Source organism: Mchenga conophoros, linkage group LG14 (genome assembly GCF_057382185.1).
Source record: "Mchenga conophoros isolate Kocher_MC1m ecotype Shallow Benthic linkage group LG14, M_conophoros_male_GT1.1, whole genome shotgun sequence".
NCBI lineage: Eukaryota > Metazoa > Chordata > Actinopteri > Cichliformes > Cichlidae > Mchenga > Mchenga conophoros.
Genome location: NC_140539.1, coordinates 11,918,477 through 11,936,771, shown reverse-complemented (window position 1 = coordinate 11,936,771; position 18,295 = coordinate 11,918,477). Strand labels below are relative to the sequence as shown.

Below are 18,295 nucleotides of genomic sequence, written 5' to 3'. Positions count from 1 at the left end.
ATTTTACTGACTGTCATTTTTTATTTTATGTATGTTTTTTTTTTCTTGTCTCATTTAGTTGAATATGGAGACAGGTGGGAGTATGTGTTAACCTCTTACTGGGATTTAAGTCTACATGCACACAAACAAACAAACACACGAATCAGCCTGTGAAAAAAAGGTCCTCGACATTTCTCAAGCGCTCCTTTTCAAAGACAGTTGAGTTTTTATTACATTTTCCTTCATGTGATATATACATCTTATGGCTGTGGGGTGTTGAACGGTTGCCAAAGGCATGGTGTATTATGACAGGACCAGGATCTCAACTGCTCCTCCTTCATGTCCTCAGCTGTCTTTTTCCCCCCTCTCTTTCTTTGCGCTTGATTTCTCTTACTGTTCGCCTCATTACCAGAGCCAGTGGAATCATCTCAGAATCACCTTCGTAATCATTTTTTCGCAGTGCCAAGCAGAATAATAAGAACATCTGGTTTCCACATGGAGGATTAAGCCCCAGTCTTCCTCAAAAAGTGCTTATGTGGCACGGGTGCTTTACTTGGTAACTGTTGAGTGTCATTAAGCGGACACACTGGTGTGTTGGGAGTTGAGCTTTAAAAGTAGACCTGTGGAGAAAAAACAAAAGCACCAGATCTGGCAACCAGGATCACAGATATCATTCTGAGGTGCACTTGATTTAGTTTGCCAAGTATTATTATGTTGTTGTTTTTTTTGTTTGTTTTTTTTACCCTTGAGACTGTTTGACAAGCTTCTGTGGAAGCCTGCGAGCAGTTTTCTGTCACAGCCTGCTGATCTGGGCCACAGAAGTTGTCTCTTTTTAGCCATCTGCCTTTCTGCAGACAGCGTTGGGAACAAAACTCAGTGCAGTTCAACCGACTTATGTCAGTCGCGTACTGTGCCGAACAAAAATGGTCATATCTGTAAACACGTTGGGAGGACTGTCCTCTTTTTTTTCTCTCTCTCTCTCTCCCTTTTCCTTTTTTAAAGTTAAGATTCTACTCTAAAACCTTCACCAGTGCTCCCGCAGCTGGTTTCCTCAGTAACAGAGAGATTTCCTCACCTCGCTCTTTTGTGTAATCTCAGCGTTCAGTTACTCACCTGAAACACTGAAGGATCAAACTACAGTCGCATCTCAGTTTGTCTTGTATTGCTGCCTTTTTGTTTTTCCCCACAAGATGACAAATCGGCTCCAAACACCTTGAGGTAATGCCTCATCATTTCTGTCCACTCCCCCCCCCCAATATTTTATGGTTTATATATATATTTTTTAAATCTTTTACTCTGATCACTACGTGGGATTTCAGTCCATGTCCCCTCAGTCTTTGACATAGTTGCACACATGTCTCTGCATGGGAGGGAAACTTGGACTGTGCGTTGAAAAACTCTTGAAATGTATCATTGTTTAATATTGAATGCCTTTGCACATCGTCATCATCATCTCTTGTATGACTGGCTGAGTTGCGGTGATCTCGTACTGACTGCTGATACAACAGAAATACTACCACACTTATACACACACACACACACCAACACACACAGGGGGCCAGCAAGAAAAACGGGTCCCCTTTAATCATGATTGCCCATGTTTTAGTCTAGAGCCATATATATATATATAAAAATATATATATGAACGTATATTTTTCATGCTATATTTTATATTAAGCTGTAGTTTTTGTTTGTGAGATATTTATATATTTGTTGGCCTAAATGGGCTTCAGGCCATGACCTCTGTTCACCAAGTCCTTGCTCACCTCTTAAGTCTCGGCACCTGATGTACTTGCAGTTGTTCGAATGTTTTGAGGTTACGGTGTGGTGTTACTATGTAGTCATATTGTACATATTAACGATCCTGCTCGTATCCATGGGAAGATGGGAATGACAACGTGTCTCATTTGATCTTAGTTGCACTATTTTTCAAAACACCTGCTGGATGACGTAGGATCTGCAGTATTTACTGCACTCTCCCAAAGGTCTTAGCTCAAGTACATTGGGTGCAGGATTGGAGTTGGCATATGGAAATATGGGTGGGGGTATGGTCTGAAGCACACTTGGGCTTAACACTACAGTCATCTCAAAAGATCATGAGGAGGGGGGGGGGGGTCTTAAAAACGCACATGGCCCAGTCCTCCTCTGAGTTAGTGGACACTACATAGGGTGCCTCTAGTGTGAATGTTTAATGCTTGTGTCAGTTTTGTCACACTTTGCAGACTTTATATGCCTTCATTCTGTTCAGAATTTAGCACATAGACAACATCAGACACTCACCCTTATCGGTTGGACCAAGCCATGCACAGGTACAAACATTGACTCTTCAGCCAGACTTTAACACACACACACACACACACACACACACATGCACACACACATCAGATTCTCAGCCGTGACAGTGCACTGTAGCCTGTGCTGTCGCATTCCTGTGTGTCTTCACAGCTCGACAGTTTGGGAGATGGGAGAGTTATCTTTTAACAGAAGACAATTAAGAACTGTAAAGTAGGGAAAACAACGACTTAAAAAGGTCAATCGTAATGGAAACTCATAAGCTGTACATTTGTAATAAAATAATAAAACAATTTAATTGTCCAGGGTTTGCCTGCATTTCTTTTTCTTACTGCAAAAGTACATTTGAGATCATTCAGCAAAAACTTTTCACTCTGCCTTCCATTGTGCTCTGGATCATCACAGTTCAACTCACGTTCTCTTCTCCTCCTCCTTCAAAAAGACCGGATCATTTTGTTTCCCCCCCCCCACACACATCCATTACTGATCTGGATGTTCTAACTTTACAGTTTTAATTTTAATCAAAGTACCTGTAGACTCACTCTTTACAAATCACACAATCACATCTCCAGAATGCAGCTATTCACATGTTTGTATGACAACACAAACATAGCGTTGCTTACAACAGCAACTTACATTTCGCATATCAAACCTTTACAGTTAAAAAACATTTCTGTAAAACTAATTATGAAAACATTTTTAAAGCTTAAGAGTTTCGGGAACTATTTGGGGAATGGCTGGTTATAAGTTAACCGTTCTTTTGGATAAAACATTTTTGTCCTTTCAATTAAAAAAATATTCACATGTTAAAAATATGACATGGTGGGTCCTCTGTCAAATTCCTATGAGCCTGTTCATTGTGGTTGTAGGGCTGTTATAGTGTGTGTAATTTACAACATTTAGGTTCTCTCAGATAAACTGCACACCGTAGGTGTAAGACAGCTACATGTAAGACGAGTCCAACATACATAACACACCCTTTTTCTTTTCCTTCAGGTCCCCTCTTCCCAAACAGTGTTGGGGGTGTTTCTTTCAGTTCTACGGACATTCATCTGAGCTGGAGGAGCTCGGCAGGAGAACGCATTCTTGCCTTCTGCCCCTTTTCCGCCTTCTCTTTGCAATTCGCAACCTTCTGCGGATCACATCTGGAAGAAAAAACATAACAGGAATAAGCTTGGCTTGTAAGCTCCACCTAAAAGAGAATGTGTATCTTTCAGAAAAATTCTAATTTAATTAGGGCATAACAGCTCTATTCTTCATCCCTGATGACGTTACCTGCAACGCTGTCATAGTCGTCGCTTGGGTTGTGCCAGTAAAGGCTCGGCGTGATCCTCCAGTGGCGGTACAGACGAGTGTGAAGCACTGACAGAGTCAGGAGAACCAGCAGGAAGCCTAGTGCCGCTGCTGCCCAAGCCGCTTCGTCCGTCCTCGGGGTCCTTTGCAGCTCTCTATATACAACAGCAGCAGCAGCTTGGGCCTCTGATCCCGAGGCCTTGACACAGTCACAGTGTTCACCTGGTGCGCAGCTGTTGCAGTCACGGCTGATAGGCTGGCTGTGGCTGGCTGTCTGTGGATGCTGTTGTGCCTGAGCCTCTGACTGGGGTTTAGGCACAGAGTCGGAGCCAGTGCTTTCACTTTTTTGGTGAGATCCTGGGGCGCATTGGATCTGCGTATGCTCCAGCTCTCTCTCCTTTACATCTACCACTTCATTATCCTCCATGTTGCCGTCAGATGAGTCGAAGATTTTCTCTTTAGACTTGTCCACTTTGGTATTGTGTTTAATAGAGTCTGTTTCCTTGAGAATCAGGGCTTCAGGCCTGTCGGTAAAGGTGCGTTTACTGCTCACACCATGTGCAGAAACAGGAGAGTGGTTCAGTTTTCTGAGGCCTTTCTGAGCTTCTGTCTCAGAGATATTTAAGGCCAAGGGAGCTGTGAGCCTGGGTTTAGAGGCTTGAGTTGGAACCTGAGGAGCTTCTCTGGAGCTAGAAAGATCAAAAGGTTTCCTCTGATCTGCTGATGATCCAAGCGTGCTGCTGTTATTCTGACCATCTCCTGACCGCTGAGGAACAGTTCTGGAGACATTTGCCATAGTGTTATTGCTCTCATTGCTGTCAACAACTTTCAGGGCAGCTCTCATCTGCCTGGTTTTGCTTCCCACTTTTGTTTGTTTTGAGCGTTCGGTCTTCACGCTGTGCTCTAGTTCAGCCTCTGTAGCTCCGCTTAACAGAGAATAGATGGTCCGCTCACAACACTGCCTCAGGGAATCCTGCAATGTTAGTTATATCAGACAACTGAAATTACTCATTTATTTACTAGTCTGTACGTTAAAAAACATCACACAACTCAACAAAGCTAGCTCAATCCTGAGTCATGTTTCCTAACCTTCATTTTTGTTGTTTGTTCTAGCTGATGCAGCTCTGCTGACCAGGTCAGCAGCAGGGCATACTTCCTCATCTGCGTCACACCATCAGACTCTTTTCTTGAAGTCTGACCTCTGTGATTGACCTCCAGCCAATCACAGAGGTCTAAAGACGCGGCGGTGGACAGCTCCAAGGTGCGACCCCAGGACACAAAAGCTACAGGCTGAGCACAGAGCAGAGAAACACATTCGGTAAATTTCCTTTCTCCCAGAGGCTAAAAACTTATCTTGTACTTCATGATGCCATGAAGTACAAGACCATCTGCCTGAGTGCTCTTAAAAAGGCCCTTTTTAACGAATAACTGACAGTTCAATGACAGGACAACACCCTCAACAGTCTTCTTAAAGCAAACAATGCTTTTGCATCTTGTCTCTCTCCGAGATCCTGAGTTCCAATCTGAAATGGTATTAAATCTAACAAGCATCCGTGTTTAACATCCCAGAAATCCAACAAATTCTGATGAAAACAAAGGTTGATGAAAGTGTTTCTTACCATGTGTTTATTGAGCTGTGGGTGTGGGGTCAAGATGTAGGACTGCAGACAGGAGCGAGCCAAGTCGGACAGGATCTGACGCTCGCGAGGTGGTGCACACGGATGGTAGAGCAAAACCGCCGCTCCACGCTACAAAACACAGAACACCGCACGTGTGACCAGAATCTCCCCATTATCCACCATTACTGCAGCATTCTATGATTAATTAACATCTATGTACTCAAGTGCTTATAACAACATAAACATTGTATCAACATAACATTTTCTGATTAGTCCTTCTAATGTTGCTTTAAAAAAAAAAAAAACTATTCCTATTGGTCGATGTTCTCTCTGTGGAGAACGATAGCTGAGAACTAGCTGTGATCCACATTATATGCTGGCATATTACTGCAGGAGGCCAAATCTGTGACTTTCAAGGAAAATTCATAGTCTGTGTCAACCCTCCTACCAAGGGTCCAAACACATAGAAAATAACTGCTGGTACACTTGCCTGGTTTACTCTTAAGCTGCACTTAAAACTACACACCGTGTCTCGACTGCAGTTTGATATGAACATGAGTTTCAGCTTGGAATCTTATAAAGGCTAATTTGTAACTCAAGAATTAGGTGTGTGTTCTACTGTCAACGCCCGATTCCTCTGTGCTTTTATCTACTGTATTCGGATTTTACAAGCGTTCCTTCCTAAAGCAGAAACCAAAAACAGGTAGGCGACTGACCTTCCCACTACACATTTTTACTTGTCACCATAGAGAAGGCACAGGTGTAATAATGGTGGCTGCCTTCCTTTTAGGAGAGGCCACCTGTTTGGTGCGGGCCGTACAAACTATACACATTTTCCATACTGTTACAATTAAAAATGTTTGCTGTGATTAAAAAAGTTAAATAAGTAAATGCTGAAACGTGCTTGTTTTGTTAATGGGTGATTTTAAATTGGCCATAGTTATGAATGTATAATACCCTAACCTAGATTAAGAAAAGGATGGATCGAGGAACGAAAAACAAAGAAATACTCCAGTCCTGCTATTGTTATTCATGGTATGGCTATAAATGCTTCATGACAAAATGACAGTTTCCCTCTATTAAATGCGAAGAGTTTTGATCCTGAGCCAAAGATCACCATCCCCACAGTCAAGCACAGAGGTGGAAACTTTATGCTTTGGGACTGTTTTTCTGCTAAAGGTACAGGATGCCTTCGCCACATTGACAGGTCAAAACACTTTATCTAAAAACTCTGCATTTTCTCTCATTTTACAGTTAGCTCCTCCCTTGTAGAAAATGCTGTTCTGCTACCAGTATGTGTGTCCAGGTTTTTTTATTGCTGTCAGCAATCCCCCCTTTTTTAATGTTAATACACACAGGGCTAGAATTAAAAACACAAAAAGAACGCACACTGTATAACACTACGAGTGCACTGTCACGGTGATGATGATTAACCATAGGGAGGTGTGTTTAGGGTGGTTTTTATTTAGCAGTATAAAGTTACTCTGTTAGTTGTTAAACGCTAGTATTTGTATAGCTGTGAGTTATGGAGTACTGTGTGCTTTAATGAACTTTAATGCACAAAACAGTGATACCCATAATTTTGTTGTAGTTCAGTGAGGTGAGAATAAAGGTTTCCTAACTGTTGGTTCTAAGTGATCCGCTGCTTGTTGTTAAAACAGTTTTGCAAACTAACTGAAAATGCGCCCCCCAAATTAACAGGTTGTTACTATAAGCTTAAACGCAATACACTAGCGGAGGGGGAAAAAAAGTAAGTCAATCAATAAAGTATGGCCTCAAGGTGGATGTGACTGAGTGCTGAAAAACACATGTCCTGAAAGTACTGCAAAAAGGCTCACTTTACACAGAATACACATGATGCACATATCTCTCCGATAAACAGACAAACTGATGTTTCAGAAGATACAAAGGCAGAGGCAGCAGCAAACCATGTGCAATAGTGCAACTAACCTGCAAGTTATTGAGCCACCGCTGAGGAGGACAGTACAAGTACTCTCCGCTCTCTGCTCCTATTGGTCTGTATGCTCCACTGCAACACAAACACCGACACAGAAACACAGGTTAATGTCTTCAAAAGCCTTAACCCTTTCACGCATAGTGGTCACTAGTGGACACCTTTCAAAGGCTGTTTACTTGTATTTGTGTCAGTGTTGATGGTATAATTGCACATAAACCACTACATTGGACACTGATGTGTCACTCCATACCCTGCCACCCACTGGTCGTTTAATGTTACTATATATGTATGACATGTTTCATTGTAATTATTGTTATTTAACCCTGTCATGCATGAATTATGACAACCTCAATCAGGATTTTTTTTCTTCAATATTTTTCTTGATCTTTTCATGCCTACAGATGAAAAAATACAGTGTTGGAACAAGAGAGCCAACACACTGATGTTCAGTTGAAAAATCTATAGCAACTGTGTGATGCTATCATGTCTATATGGACCAAATACTGAGGAACGTGTGCAGCACCTTGTTGAATCTACACCATTCTAGAGAATTAAGGTAGTTCTGAAGCCAAAAGAGGTCAAACTCGGTATTACCAATGTGTACCACATAAAGTGACCAGTGTGTTGCTTGCTTTAATGTAGTAAAACAATGCTTTTTGTAACAATACTAAGCTTGTGTATCTGTCAGCTCTTTGTAAAAACAGAAATAATTGTATGGCCATCCAGTAAGGTATTCTGCAGCTCTAGTGAACTTACTCATCAACCTGTACACTCACCTGTTAGGAATGCGGTGATAGTAGGAGATAGATTTATCCATGCATATCTGCCTAGCTGGCTGAAATGAAAACATCAAGCACACAAGACAAACACTTAGTTAGCTTCTAGTAAATTTCACACAAATTACTTTTACTAAGCAAAAAAGCTGGTTTGGTTAACTCAAACTGAATCTTGTTGCAACTAACACACTTGCTTGGTAAAGCTTTTGAGCTAATACATGTACTGGTTTCAAATGTCAGCTGCGAGAGGCTTCAGCTCCCTCAGGACAGTACATGAGGAAAAAATGGTTAAGAAAATAAAAGAATGAATTGGGTTCAAATTTAGTGAACTGTGAATGGGACTTGTTTGAAGTGTTATCCAGTTGCACTTTGATTTTAGGAGATAACCAAGTCATGCTTTATGTTTAGAGGGCCAAAGGTTGCATAAAAAGTCCAGATATGAGATTCTTAAGTAAACTGCCTGGTGTTTACTCACCTCAGGATTGTACGCTGTGTCAATACTCGGAAGTCTCTGAAAAGAGGAATTAGAAGGAACACTTGTAATCTGGGAACAAAGCAACCCCAACAACTAACTACACACTGTTACATATGTAACAGTGTGAAGCCGCAAGGTGATTCGAAGTGGGTTGAATTTGCTCATTTGCACACACAGCTCATTTGCTGTGTGTGCAGGGTTTATCACAACAGTCTCATTCATATGATTGTTTGCATTTCCTGGCAACCGGTGTAAGTGCACCACACCCCTCCCATATGAGCCACAGTGATTATGGTGGTAATTTGTTAGACTAAGGTGTATGAATTTCCATGTTTACCTGAGTAAACTCTGGCCATGCAGACGCAGCACAGTCCCAATAAGCAGCATCCGCAGGCAGGTCCCTCTCCAAAGAGAGCTATCACACACACACACACACACACACACACACGTAAAATAAGTGCATTTTAATCACCAATACTAGGTTATAAACCATATGACTTAAAACATGGATTTTATTTACACCAGCAGACACACACAGGTAGTGAGACTGTTACCTTTCCATTATCACATCCTTGCCCCAGAGATCCGAAGACATGGCACCGACCCACACTGACCCACAGCACTGCCAGCACAGTCACCGTCAGCGGAGCGGACGTCGCTTCTCTCGGCATGACGACGACCAGTCAGTCGAGTTTAGCTAGAAGTCATAGCGCACCGTAGGTCCTCCACGTACAGAGTGGCCGAAGAAGTGACCCTTTAAAATGCCCCAAAACAGAAAATGTGTTGGGTACAGAAACATGACCAAAGAGCGGTAAGACGTGCGGATGAGGGTCAACAAAGTAACCGTCCCTCTGTGCCGGCTTTCCGCTAGCAAACGAGCGTTAGCTAGCTCCTCTACATTATGAAGTTAAACTAGACTGACAAACTCGTGATTTAAAACACAAAAAACGTAAATAAAAGAAAGCGTATTTCTATCCTTCGCCAGAGTTTGGTATACAACCTAAGATACAGCTACACGCCGTAACTTCTTCCGGATAAATTTCAAAATAAACCTGCTGTCTTCCGTTGACCGTTGACCTTACCTAAAGTTGCTTCTCTTTCCACATATTAGTTGTATTCAAGAGGAATTAAAAAATAAATAAATAAATAAATAAATAAATAAATAAATATATAAATATATATATATATATATATATATATATATATATATATATATATATATATATATATATATATATATATATATATATATATATATATAAAATGCATTTTGATTATTATTTTTTAATCTTCAAGTGGTATTGTGGGACTTCATTTCGCTCTTATTTAAGCCCCCATTTCCGGATCTCAAGCCTGTAGCCTTTTTAGCTAACTTCACTGACCAGTTGTACTACGGAAGCGACGAAGAAACAGATTCAGAGGTATCAAACACGCGGCTCGGGGACCAGTGAAAGGGCCTGTGTTGTCCCGCTGACTAACTGCAAAGTGTGAAAATTGCAGTAAAGTCCTTACAGTTCTCTGAGCCACGTCTCACTTTATTGGTTTATTGAAGATGTGCAAATATGCATGGAAAAAAGTATATAAGGCAAAAAGACTTTGTATGATAATAACATATATGAAAGTCAATATTTAAGATGAACACTTTTATTCTTTACAACAGCCTGAACTCTCTTAGCCAAGCTTTCTTGTCATTTCTTACATTGCCTATTCTTCTCCGGGCCTCTTGAAGGGCATTAAATGCTCAGGTACATTTTTTATGCTTGAATAATTCACAGCTCAGCGTTAAGTGGGTTTAAAAAGAAACTTCTAAAAAGGGTCTGTACAAGAACTGGACTGAAAATGGGTGGGAAAAAACCTTTGAAAGACTTTCGGAAAGCACTATTGCATTTTACTGCATTCTAGCTGAAGGAAATTGCCTTCCCGGGTTTCCTCCGTGGCGTGAGCGATAAGCAGAGTTCTGTCCTTTCCTTCTAAGATTCCTAATTATTTAAAGTAACACTCAGGTATGCCATTCAGCTGGGTTAGTTACGACGTCGGGAGCAGCTTGGGAGAACAAGGAAACACAGACTGCTTCAGGTTGTCTTCCCAAATCGACTCAAAGGTTTATTTGATACACAGCAGTTTATATAGATGAAAAAAAAGGTTCGTGTGTCAGCTTTCCCAGTTCAAACCGGTACAGACTAAATAAGGAAACGTCTTCCTGCCTTCTGAGCAAAGTATCCCTTGTATAGTTTATCAGTTCAGCTACAATTTATGATCATCCCAGCAAAATACACTCCTAGACATAAAATACAGAGTTCTTTCATTAGTGAATTCTGAAACGAACCACCTAGCCTTTAACGAGCCTTTTCCAGGAGATAAAGAAAAAGGGAGGATGGGAGTAAGGAAGTGGTCTCATCTCTGTGGTGTTTTCGACCTTGGGGTACCAGCTTGTGAGTCCTACACATTAATTCTTGGGTCACAGAGAAAGAGAAAAACAACTAGTAGTTGGGCCTTATTGAGTAACAGTTTTCCTGTATAAAACAATCTTCTGTAAATGCTACTATGGTATCAAAATACCTAACAGTTCCCCTCTTTTATTATTTTTAAAAATAATAACTCAAATAGAAAGGAAAAATCACAAATGTAATAACATAATATAAAAAGCAAATCATAAAATGTAATAGTTCACAACCTAATGTTCAATATACACATCAGGAACATCATTGGTAACATCTGACACATAATCTGGGTCAATTTGTGCCAATTGCAAATACATTGAAGTAGCTGTACTAGTAGCTATACGGGTTATCATTGAACGTACACAGGGTACCACACAACAGACAATAATCATCAAAAACATGCTGCAACGGTTACAAAGGCTACAATTAGTTCCTTCCATCTTCCAAACGTGTCCTGTAGCCACTTATGTAGCCACTGACCGTGACCTGTATTGGCAATTAGTTCTATCTGCAATGCTTCAAGTTTATTCATAGCTTGTGTGAATGAACCGTTAGGAGCGGTGTTATTGGGAATGAAAGTACAGCATACATCAACGGTTACTAGACCACAGGTACCGGTCCAATTAACAGGTAAAGCTAATCTAAGGGTATTATTGCACAACCAATAAGCATGTGGGATTGGTCTGGTCAGGCGCGTGACCATGTGTGATTTAACTAACTCCCCCCAGTCAGTGTCATTTAAGACACCCTCTGGGGGAACAATGATCGATTCTGCGCTCGAACTTGAACTGTGTGTGTGTTCCTCCAGATATGATACAACTTCAGCCACAGAGACAGCTAGCCATGTCTCATTACAGCGTGCACCTGGGGAGTCAGAGAAGAATGTATAGTTATCCTTTGTATAATCTATGTGTGTGTCTGGGCCAGTTAACTTTAGTCTGCGCAGACATATCATACTAGTATTAAAATGGAGAGGGATCTGTCCTAAGGGCAGTGAGGGCTTTAACCTATTCTTAGGGCGTTTCATTGGGGCGCAGGTCCCTGCGGTGTCATTAGATAACTTCAATAATTCGCCTAATGGAGTCTCAGGGTTAGTTGGTGTGTGTGTGTGTCTAAGTAAGCAGTCGAGAGGGCTCAGAGTCAACTGTAAAGTGTCTTTAAAGAGAGCATTATTTCCGCTGATTTTCTCTAGTCCCTCAGTGAAGGGGAAACCGGATATGGGGTATCCTACTATTACCTGTTCTGGATTAGCCTTTGAACAGACATAACAGTTACTGTTTCCTAAATCACGAGCGGCTGTTCTGGCATTTTCATACCAGGCGTTAGCTCCTGTTCTAGAGGGTGCATAAAATGGTTTATTAGTGGCGTCTATGTTGCTATTTACTGATTTTAGGGAACGTAATGAGTCCATTAAGTAGGTGTCTTGCAAAATAGAGCATGAGGTATAGTCAGCAAAATATGACCTGCAGAAATGTGAACATGGTTGCAGTTTACAATACAAAATAGCAAAGAGAAATCCTAAAGTTAATGCGATAGATATGATAAATAACCTAAATATATAAGAAAGTATATAAGAAAAACAGTTCTTCAGTCGTCTCCTGGCCTGGTCCCAGGTTCGAGAGACATTGAATAAGCGTCGTATGATGACAATGGGCATTTCATTTTCTCCATTATCAGGATGGAATGAGTCTGGCTTTATCAGGTTAGACATCATGTGGTACTTTTGGCTTTCTGTTCCTGCTGGATGTTTGAGTACCTTGTTGTGGCTCTTTCAGACGTTGTGTGTTAATCAGTGATTGCGTGTGTGCACTGGATCCGGGCGCTGGCTCGCCTGAGATGTCATCTACCCGTGTGTGTTTATTTGCTGTAGTTCCGGGCGCTGGCTCGCCGGAGATGTCGTCTGCTTGATCCGACGCCTGAGATGGTCCGATTGGGCTGGTCTTAACCCTGCTGGCATGAATCCACTGAGGTTGTCCGTCTGTGAGGATGCTGGTTCTTCGTCACTGCCAGTACAGTCTGGGGCTGGAACACGCGCGGCCTCCCAGAGAGTCCTTGGTTTTAGTGGCTTCTCCAACATGCGTCTCCTTGTCTCCACTGGTGGAACTGTGGAGGGGAAAGGCTGAGAGAGACAAACTTTCTGATAGTTATTATTCAGTTTTTCTATCAGGTTGTGAACATCAGTGGACAATGCAATATACATCACCTTCTACTAGCGGTGCCCCTCTGGAAGCTGACCATGGTGTTGGAAATAGTCTTATTTCAAATGGAAATAATTTGGTTACTGCAGATTGAGTCATTCTAATCTCACACAGGACTTGAGTAAGTAATTTGACCCAGGTCATTAAAGTTTTAGCACACTTTTGAATTACTTCTAATGTGAATGAAGATCCTCTATCACTGTTAATCTGGTGAGGTATTCCGAATCTGGGTATTATTTCATTGCTCAACTTTTGACAGACTACTTCTGCAGTTTCTTTTGAGGTTGGATAAGCTTCTACTCATTTACTAAATTGATCCACTATTACCAGTAAGTACTTGATGCTTCCTTGTGCTGGCATATGTGTGAAATCAATTTGTAATGTATGAAATGGAAAATCTGGTTGTGGTAAATGCTGATGTTTTGCTTTTGAGCTACCTACATTAGTTCGCGCACATGTTAGACAGGTTGCTAATATGCTTTTTATTGCATGTGATGTTTTCTCAATTACAAATCTTAATTTTATTGCCCCTATTACCCCTCTTTGTCCGACATGACTCACACAGTGAAAATGTCGGGCAAGGACTGGCATCAGGGAATATGGGAGGGCAATCAAACCCTTAAGATTTTGTATAAGCCATCTCTGTCATCTAAGGTACAGTCATTATTCTCCCAATAGGTGTAATCACATGCAGAGGCTTGCTCTTGTATGAATTTTAAATCAACATTTGTTTCTAAATAGTCTGGGAGTGTAACAAGTGGCAGCTGTAGGGGCACAGATAATACTTCCTGCGGAGGTGGGAGCTGTGATGCAGCTGCAGCCTTGGCTGTCACGTCTGCTAAGGCATTACCTGTTGCTTCGTCTGTGTCAGCTGTACTGTGTCCTTTCGTTTTTACAACTGCAACGGCCGATGGCAGCTGTATAGCCTGAAAAAGTCTTTGAACAAAATCACAATTTAGCAATTTATTTTCCATCAGCAGATCTAAATCCTCTTTGTCTCCACAATGTGCCAAAGTCATGCACAACGCCAAATGCATAGCGGCTGTCTGCGTAAATCGTCACATGCTTATCCAAATGTAGCTCACAGGCGCGTATTAAAGCCATGAGCTCTGCTTTTTGTGCTGAGTGAAATGGTAATGAGTGAGCCTCTAGTATGATGTCAGGCACTGTTACCACTGAATAGCCACAAAGAAATGAGTTGTCATTCGGCCTTGAACAGGACCCGTCCACATAAACCGTGGCTGAGTCTGAGATAGGTGTTTGCTCTAAATCTGGACGTGGTGCTGTGGATTCCTGTATACGTGTCATGCAGTCATGAACGTCAAGCCTGTCTGAGCCATCCTGTCGGTCAGAAGAACACAGCATAGGATCAATAAATGTGCTGGCGAATCAGGTGTGCTGCTCGCTTTTATAGTGAGATTTGCATATGCTGTTTAGTTATGTTTGCTAGAATGGTCGTGACCTGGTGATTGGTGTGTAGAATAGTGTCATGTGAGAGTGTGAGCTTCTCGCAGTCCCTTATCATGATAGAGCAAGCTGCTACTGCCCTCAGGCAGGCCGGCATTCCCTGAACAATTCAGGCAGCACCTTTGAGTGGCGGAGGTCAGCACTCCCTGTAATGCATTGAAAGAGGCAGTCATTTCTGTGGATCACAGTATTCGAGGAGGCTTCTCTTTTTTACAACAGTCACGCAGAATGTGGTCATGAAAAGAACAGTCTGGTATCCACTGTCTGCAATAGTTCACCATGCCTAAGAAGGACGACATGTCCTTCTGTGTAGTGGGACGAGGGACGGAGGTCACAGCTTTGACCCTGTCTGCAGTCATGGAACGTTTTCCGTGAGACAGTGTGAATCCCAAATATTGAACAGAAGTCTGACAGTACTGCATTTTCTTTGCAGATGCTTTGTGGCCAGTCTTTTGGAGGTGCTGGAGAAGCATGTGTGTAGCAGTTTGACACAGTTTTTTCACTTTCAGCACAGAGGAGGAGGTCATCCACATGTGGATCAGGGTGCAGCCCTGGAGGAGTGGAGCACCATTGAGAAAGCAGCAGAGCTGTCTATCATGCCTTGGGGCAAACGAGTCCAAGTGTACTGCTTATTTCTATGTGTGAATGCAAATAACGGCTGTGTGTCACAGGTACTGAGAAAAAGGAGCGGAGCATAAATCCACCACGGTAAAATGTGTATGCAATGCATGTCAATATGCTGTGAACATCTGAAACGAGAGGTGGCAGAGGAATGTTGACTGCATTAATTTGCCTTAAGTCTTGTATGAAACGCCATACGCCAGGTTTGTTAGGCTTTGGCACAGGATTGACAGGAGTGTGGGCTTTATTACTCCTGTAGTCAATAAATCTCCTATCATGACATCTAGGACTGCGGCTTTTTCCGTGGAAATGGGATGCTGCTTGACATATACTGCTTGTTGTGTTTTAATAGGTGTACGTGATAAAGTGTACAGTCAATAAATCCTATATCATTCTCACTTCTTGACCACAATGTCATATTCTGGTATTCAGCTGGCAACATAAGTGCAGAAATAGTACAGTGGATAGGATAGGTTAGATCTATGTGACGACATGGTGTAGTTATATCATAACCTATGTCTGAGTTATGTGACAAAATCACTGTTTGACCTTCACTTGTGTGAGCAGTTATCATGTTGTTGAACAGTGTGAGAGAAACAAAAGTGTGGCTCCCAGTCATGGGATTACCTGTTAGTGGCGTCTGTACACGTTTTTTTGGCACAGTGTGTGACATACAGTACCGGACAAAAAGGATGTTGAGTTCATTCTCTGCTGAGGGTCCAGCTGACACAGAGGATGTTCCTTCTCCATCATGTCGGTACATAGGGCAGAGAAAACATAAGCTGTTATCAGTGTCAGCAAACATTTCACCCTTTATGTTAAATTAAATACACAAATTCATTTTTGCTTTGGGTGTCTGCGGCTGCTGGAAAACTGAGCTAAATTTGCACCTCTAGCTTGTCCAACAGTGCATAAAGCGTTTTATGAATACTAGGATAGATTCATCAGGCTTCTGTTTACACATAGTTACTGCATTTAAGTCAATTTTGTCTCTGGACATTGTTAGCAGGAATTTCTTTAGATTCTTAAAGAAATCGGCGACTTTGTCATTATTTACCCTCCTTTTGTCCATAGCGGTAACATTTGATGTATCACGTCGCGGCATTCTATCATATATTTTCTACAGGACTTTTTAAGCAGACTACTTTTCTTATCACAAATGATATTCAACATTTCTACTGACCTGTTTTCTGGCGATAATCGTTCGGGATAAGGCTCCGAAAAGAAATTAGAATGCATTGAACTTCTTAAGTTGTAAACAAAGTCAGTCACATAAGCACTCCCGCATGTTCTGGATACGTGATCATGGACGTCTTCACCGATTCGCGGACGTAGGTTACACGTAACCGGAAATGGGAGTTGTACTGAGCCGTTATTTGAGACTTTATTTTGTATTTTATTAATTTTTGGTTTTACAGGTACTTTAGATTTTTTATCGGACCTGTCTGTGGTCTTTGAATAATTCTGACCCATGTTCAGTGATTTCCAGAGGGGTTTACACGCTAGGAGGATTTAGGTTAGTATTTTCGCTGCGGCACAGCTGAGGTCACTTTAAATTTATTGCTAGCAATTTTTTGTTTGTGTGAGCAACTCTCACTTAGCGAGCAACTTCTCGCTTAACGAGCAACTTCTCGTAAAACAACAGGCAACTTCCTGTGTCTTTCTGCTTTTAATTTACTGCTTTTAACCCTTGTATGGTAATCGGGTCTGTGAGACCCGTTTTCAGTTTTCTTTCGTTTTTTTTTTTTTTTAACAAAATTAAATTTAATTATTTACTAGCTTTCTGTGAGTGAGCAACTTCTCACTTTTTAACGTACGTTTCAAGATAACAGGCAACTCCCTGTGTCACTCTTTGATGAGCAACTTCTCACTTAACGAGAAGTATTTAAGACAACAGGCAACTTTCTGTGTCACTTTTTCTGAGTGAGCAACTTCTCACTTTTTAACGTACGTTTAATTAAACAATTAATTATTATTATTATTATTATTTTTTAAACAAAATTAAAATATTCAAGACAACAGGCAACTTCCTGTGTCCACCAACACCACACAAGGGTTAATTTACTTTATTCGGGGACTGAGGAAGTCAGTCAGTGTATCTCTCTGGATCACTAAGTGAAACTTCGTCAGCATATCCCGTTTTTTTATGGATCGATCACTGAGAGAGGTATAATAGGTCTTTATATAAATATGAAAGACGCATATTTACCTTCTGTCAGTAATCCCACTTCTGACACCAAAATTGAAGGAAATTGCCTTCCCGGGTTTCCTCCGTGGCGTGAGCGATAAGCAGAGTTCTGTCCTTTCCTTCTAAGATTCCTAATTATTTAAAGTAACACTCAGGTATGCCATTCAGCTGGGTTAGTTACGACGTCGGGAGCAGCTTGGGAGAACAAGGAAACACAGACTGCTTCAGGTTGTCTTCCCAAATCGACTCAAAGGTTTATTTGATACACAGCAGTTTATATAGATGAAAAAAAGGTTCGTGTGTCAGCTTTCCCAGTTCAAACCGGTACAGACTAAATAAGGAAACGTCTTCCTGCCTTCTGAGCAAAGTATCCCTTGTATAGTTTATCAGTTCAGCTACAATTTATGATCATCCCAGCAAAATACACTCCTAGACATAAAATACAGAGTTCTTTCATTAGTGAATTCTGAAACGAACCACCTAGCCTTTAACGAGCCTTTTCCAGGAGATAAAGAAAAAGGGAGGATGGGAGTAAGGAAGTGGTCTCATCTCTGTGGTGTTTTCGACCTTGGGGTACCAGCTTGTGAGTCCTACACATTAATTCTTGGGTCACAGAGAAAGAGAAAAACAACTAGTAGTTGGGCCTTATTGAGTAACAGTTTTCCTGTATAAAACAATCTTCTGTAAATGCTACTATGGTATCAAAATACCTAACACTAGCATTTGGCAAAACTTTGAATGGGGCAAATTGCATTTGGACTCATGGTTTTAGTTTTTCTAAGCATTTAAACATCTTCAGAATGCACTTTGTTGCACTTTAATAAAATTTTAATAACACAAATCCTTCCTTTGCCTTTAATGCTCCACATTAAAGGCAAAGAGCTTTATTCCCCTAAACCTATTCCTACATTTTGGAATCATGGATAGTTACATTTATTTATTTATTTTGATAATTCCCTGCTTTGACCTGCTAGAGCAATGGTAATCCT

At 41.3% G+C, this 18,295-nt stretch overlaps 1 protein-coding gene and 1 long non-coding RNA gene across 2 annotated transcripts; both read right to left on the bottom strand.

The window, feature by feature from the left end:
- Positions 1 to 2,541: 2,541 nt before the first annotated feature.
- On the bottom strand, positions 2,542 to 9,476 carry tp53i13 (tumor protein p53 inducible protein 13). Its single transcript, XM_085245261.1, has 9 exons — positions 8,946 to 9,476; positions 8,729 to 8,806; positions 8,392 to 8,427; positions 7,917 to 7,975; positions 7,134 to 7,212; positions 5,184 to 5,312; positions 4,654 to 4,854; positions 3,547 to 4,537; positions 2,542 to 3,416 (listed from the first exon to the last, which is right to left on the bottom strand). The coding sequence occupies exons 1-9, from the start codon at positions 9,060 to 9,062 to the stop codon at positions 3,310 to 3,312; spliced, it is 1,797 nt and encodes a 598-aa protein (XP_085101387.1). The 5' UTR covers positions 9,063 to 9,476; the 3' UTR covers positions 2,542 to 3,309.
- Positions 9,477 to 10,468: 992 nt separating this feature from the next.
- LOC146559371 (uncharacterized) lies at positions 10,469 to 17,994 on the bottom strand. Its single transcript, XR_014888324.1, has 2 exons — positions 16,302 to 17,994; positions 10,469 to 15,859 (listed from the first exon to the last, which is right to left on the bottom strand). It is a non-coding gene; the product is annotated as an uncharacterized LOC146559371 (long non-coding RNA).
- Between the last annotated feature and the right edge of the window lie 301 nt (positions 17,995 to 18,295).

Coding starts and splice junctions, on each gene's coding strand:
- tp53i13 (XM_085245261.1), bottom strand. CDS start 9,062: ATGCCGAGAGAAGCGACGTCCGCTCCGCTGACGGTGACTGTGCTGGCA. Junction 7,213..7,916: donor TATCACCGCATTCCTAACAG/GTGAGTGTACAG, acceptor TTTGTGTTGCAG/TGGAGCATACAGACCAATAG. Junction 4,855..5,183: donor CACAGCTCAATAAACACATG/GTAAGAAACACT, acceptor CTCTGTGCTCAG/CCTGTAGCTTTTGTGTCCTG.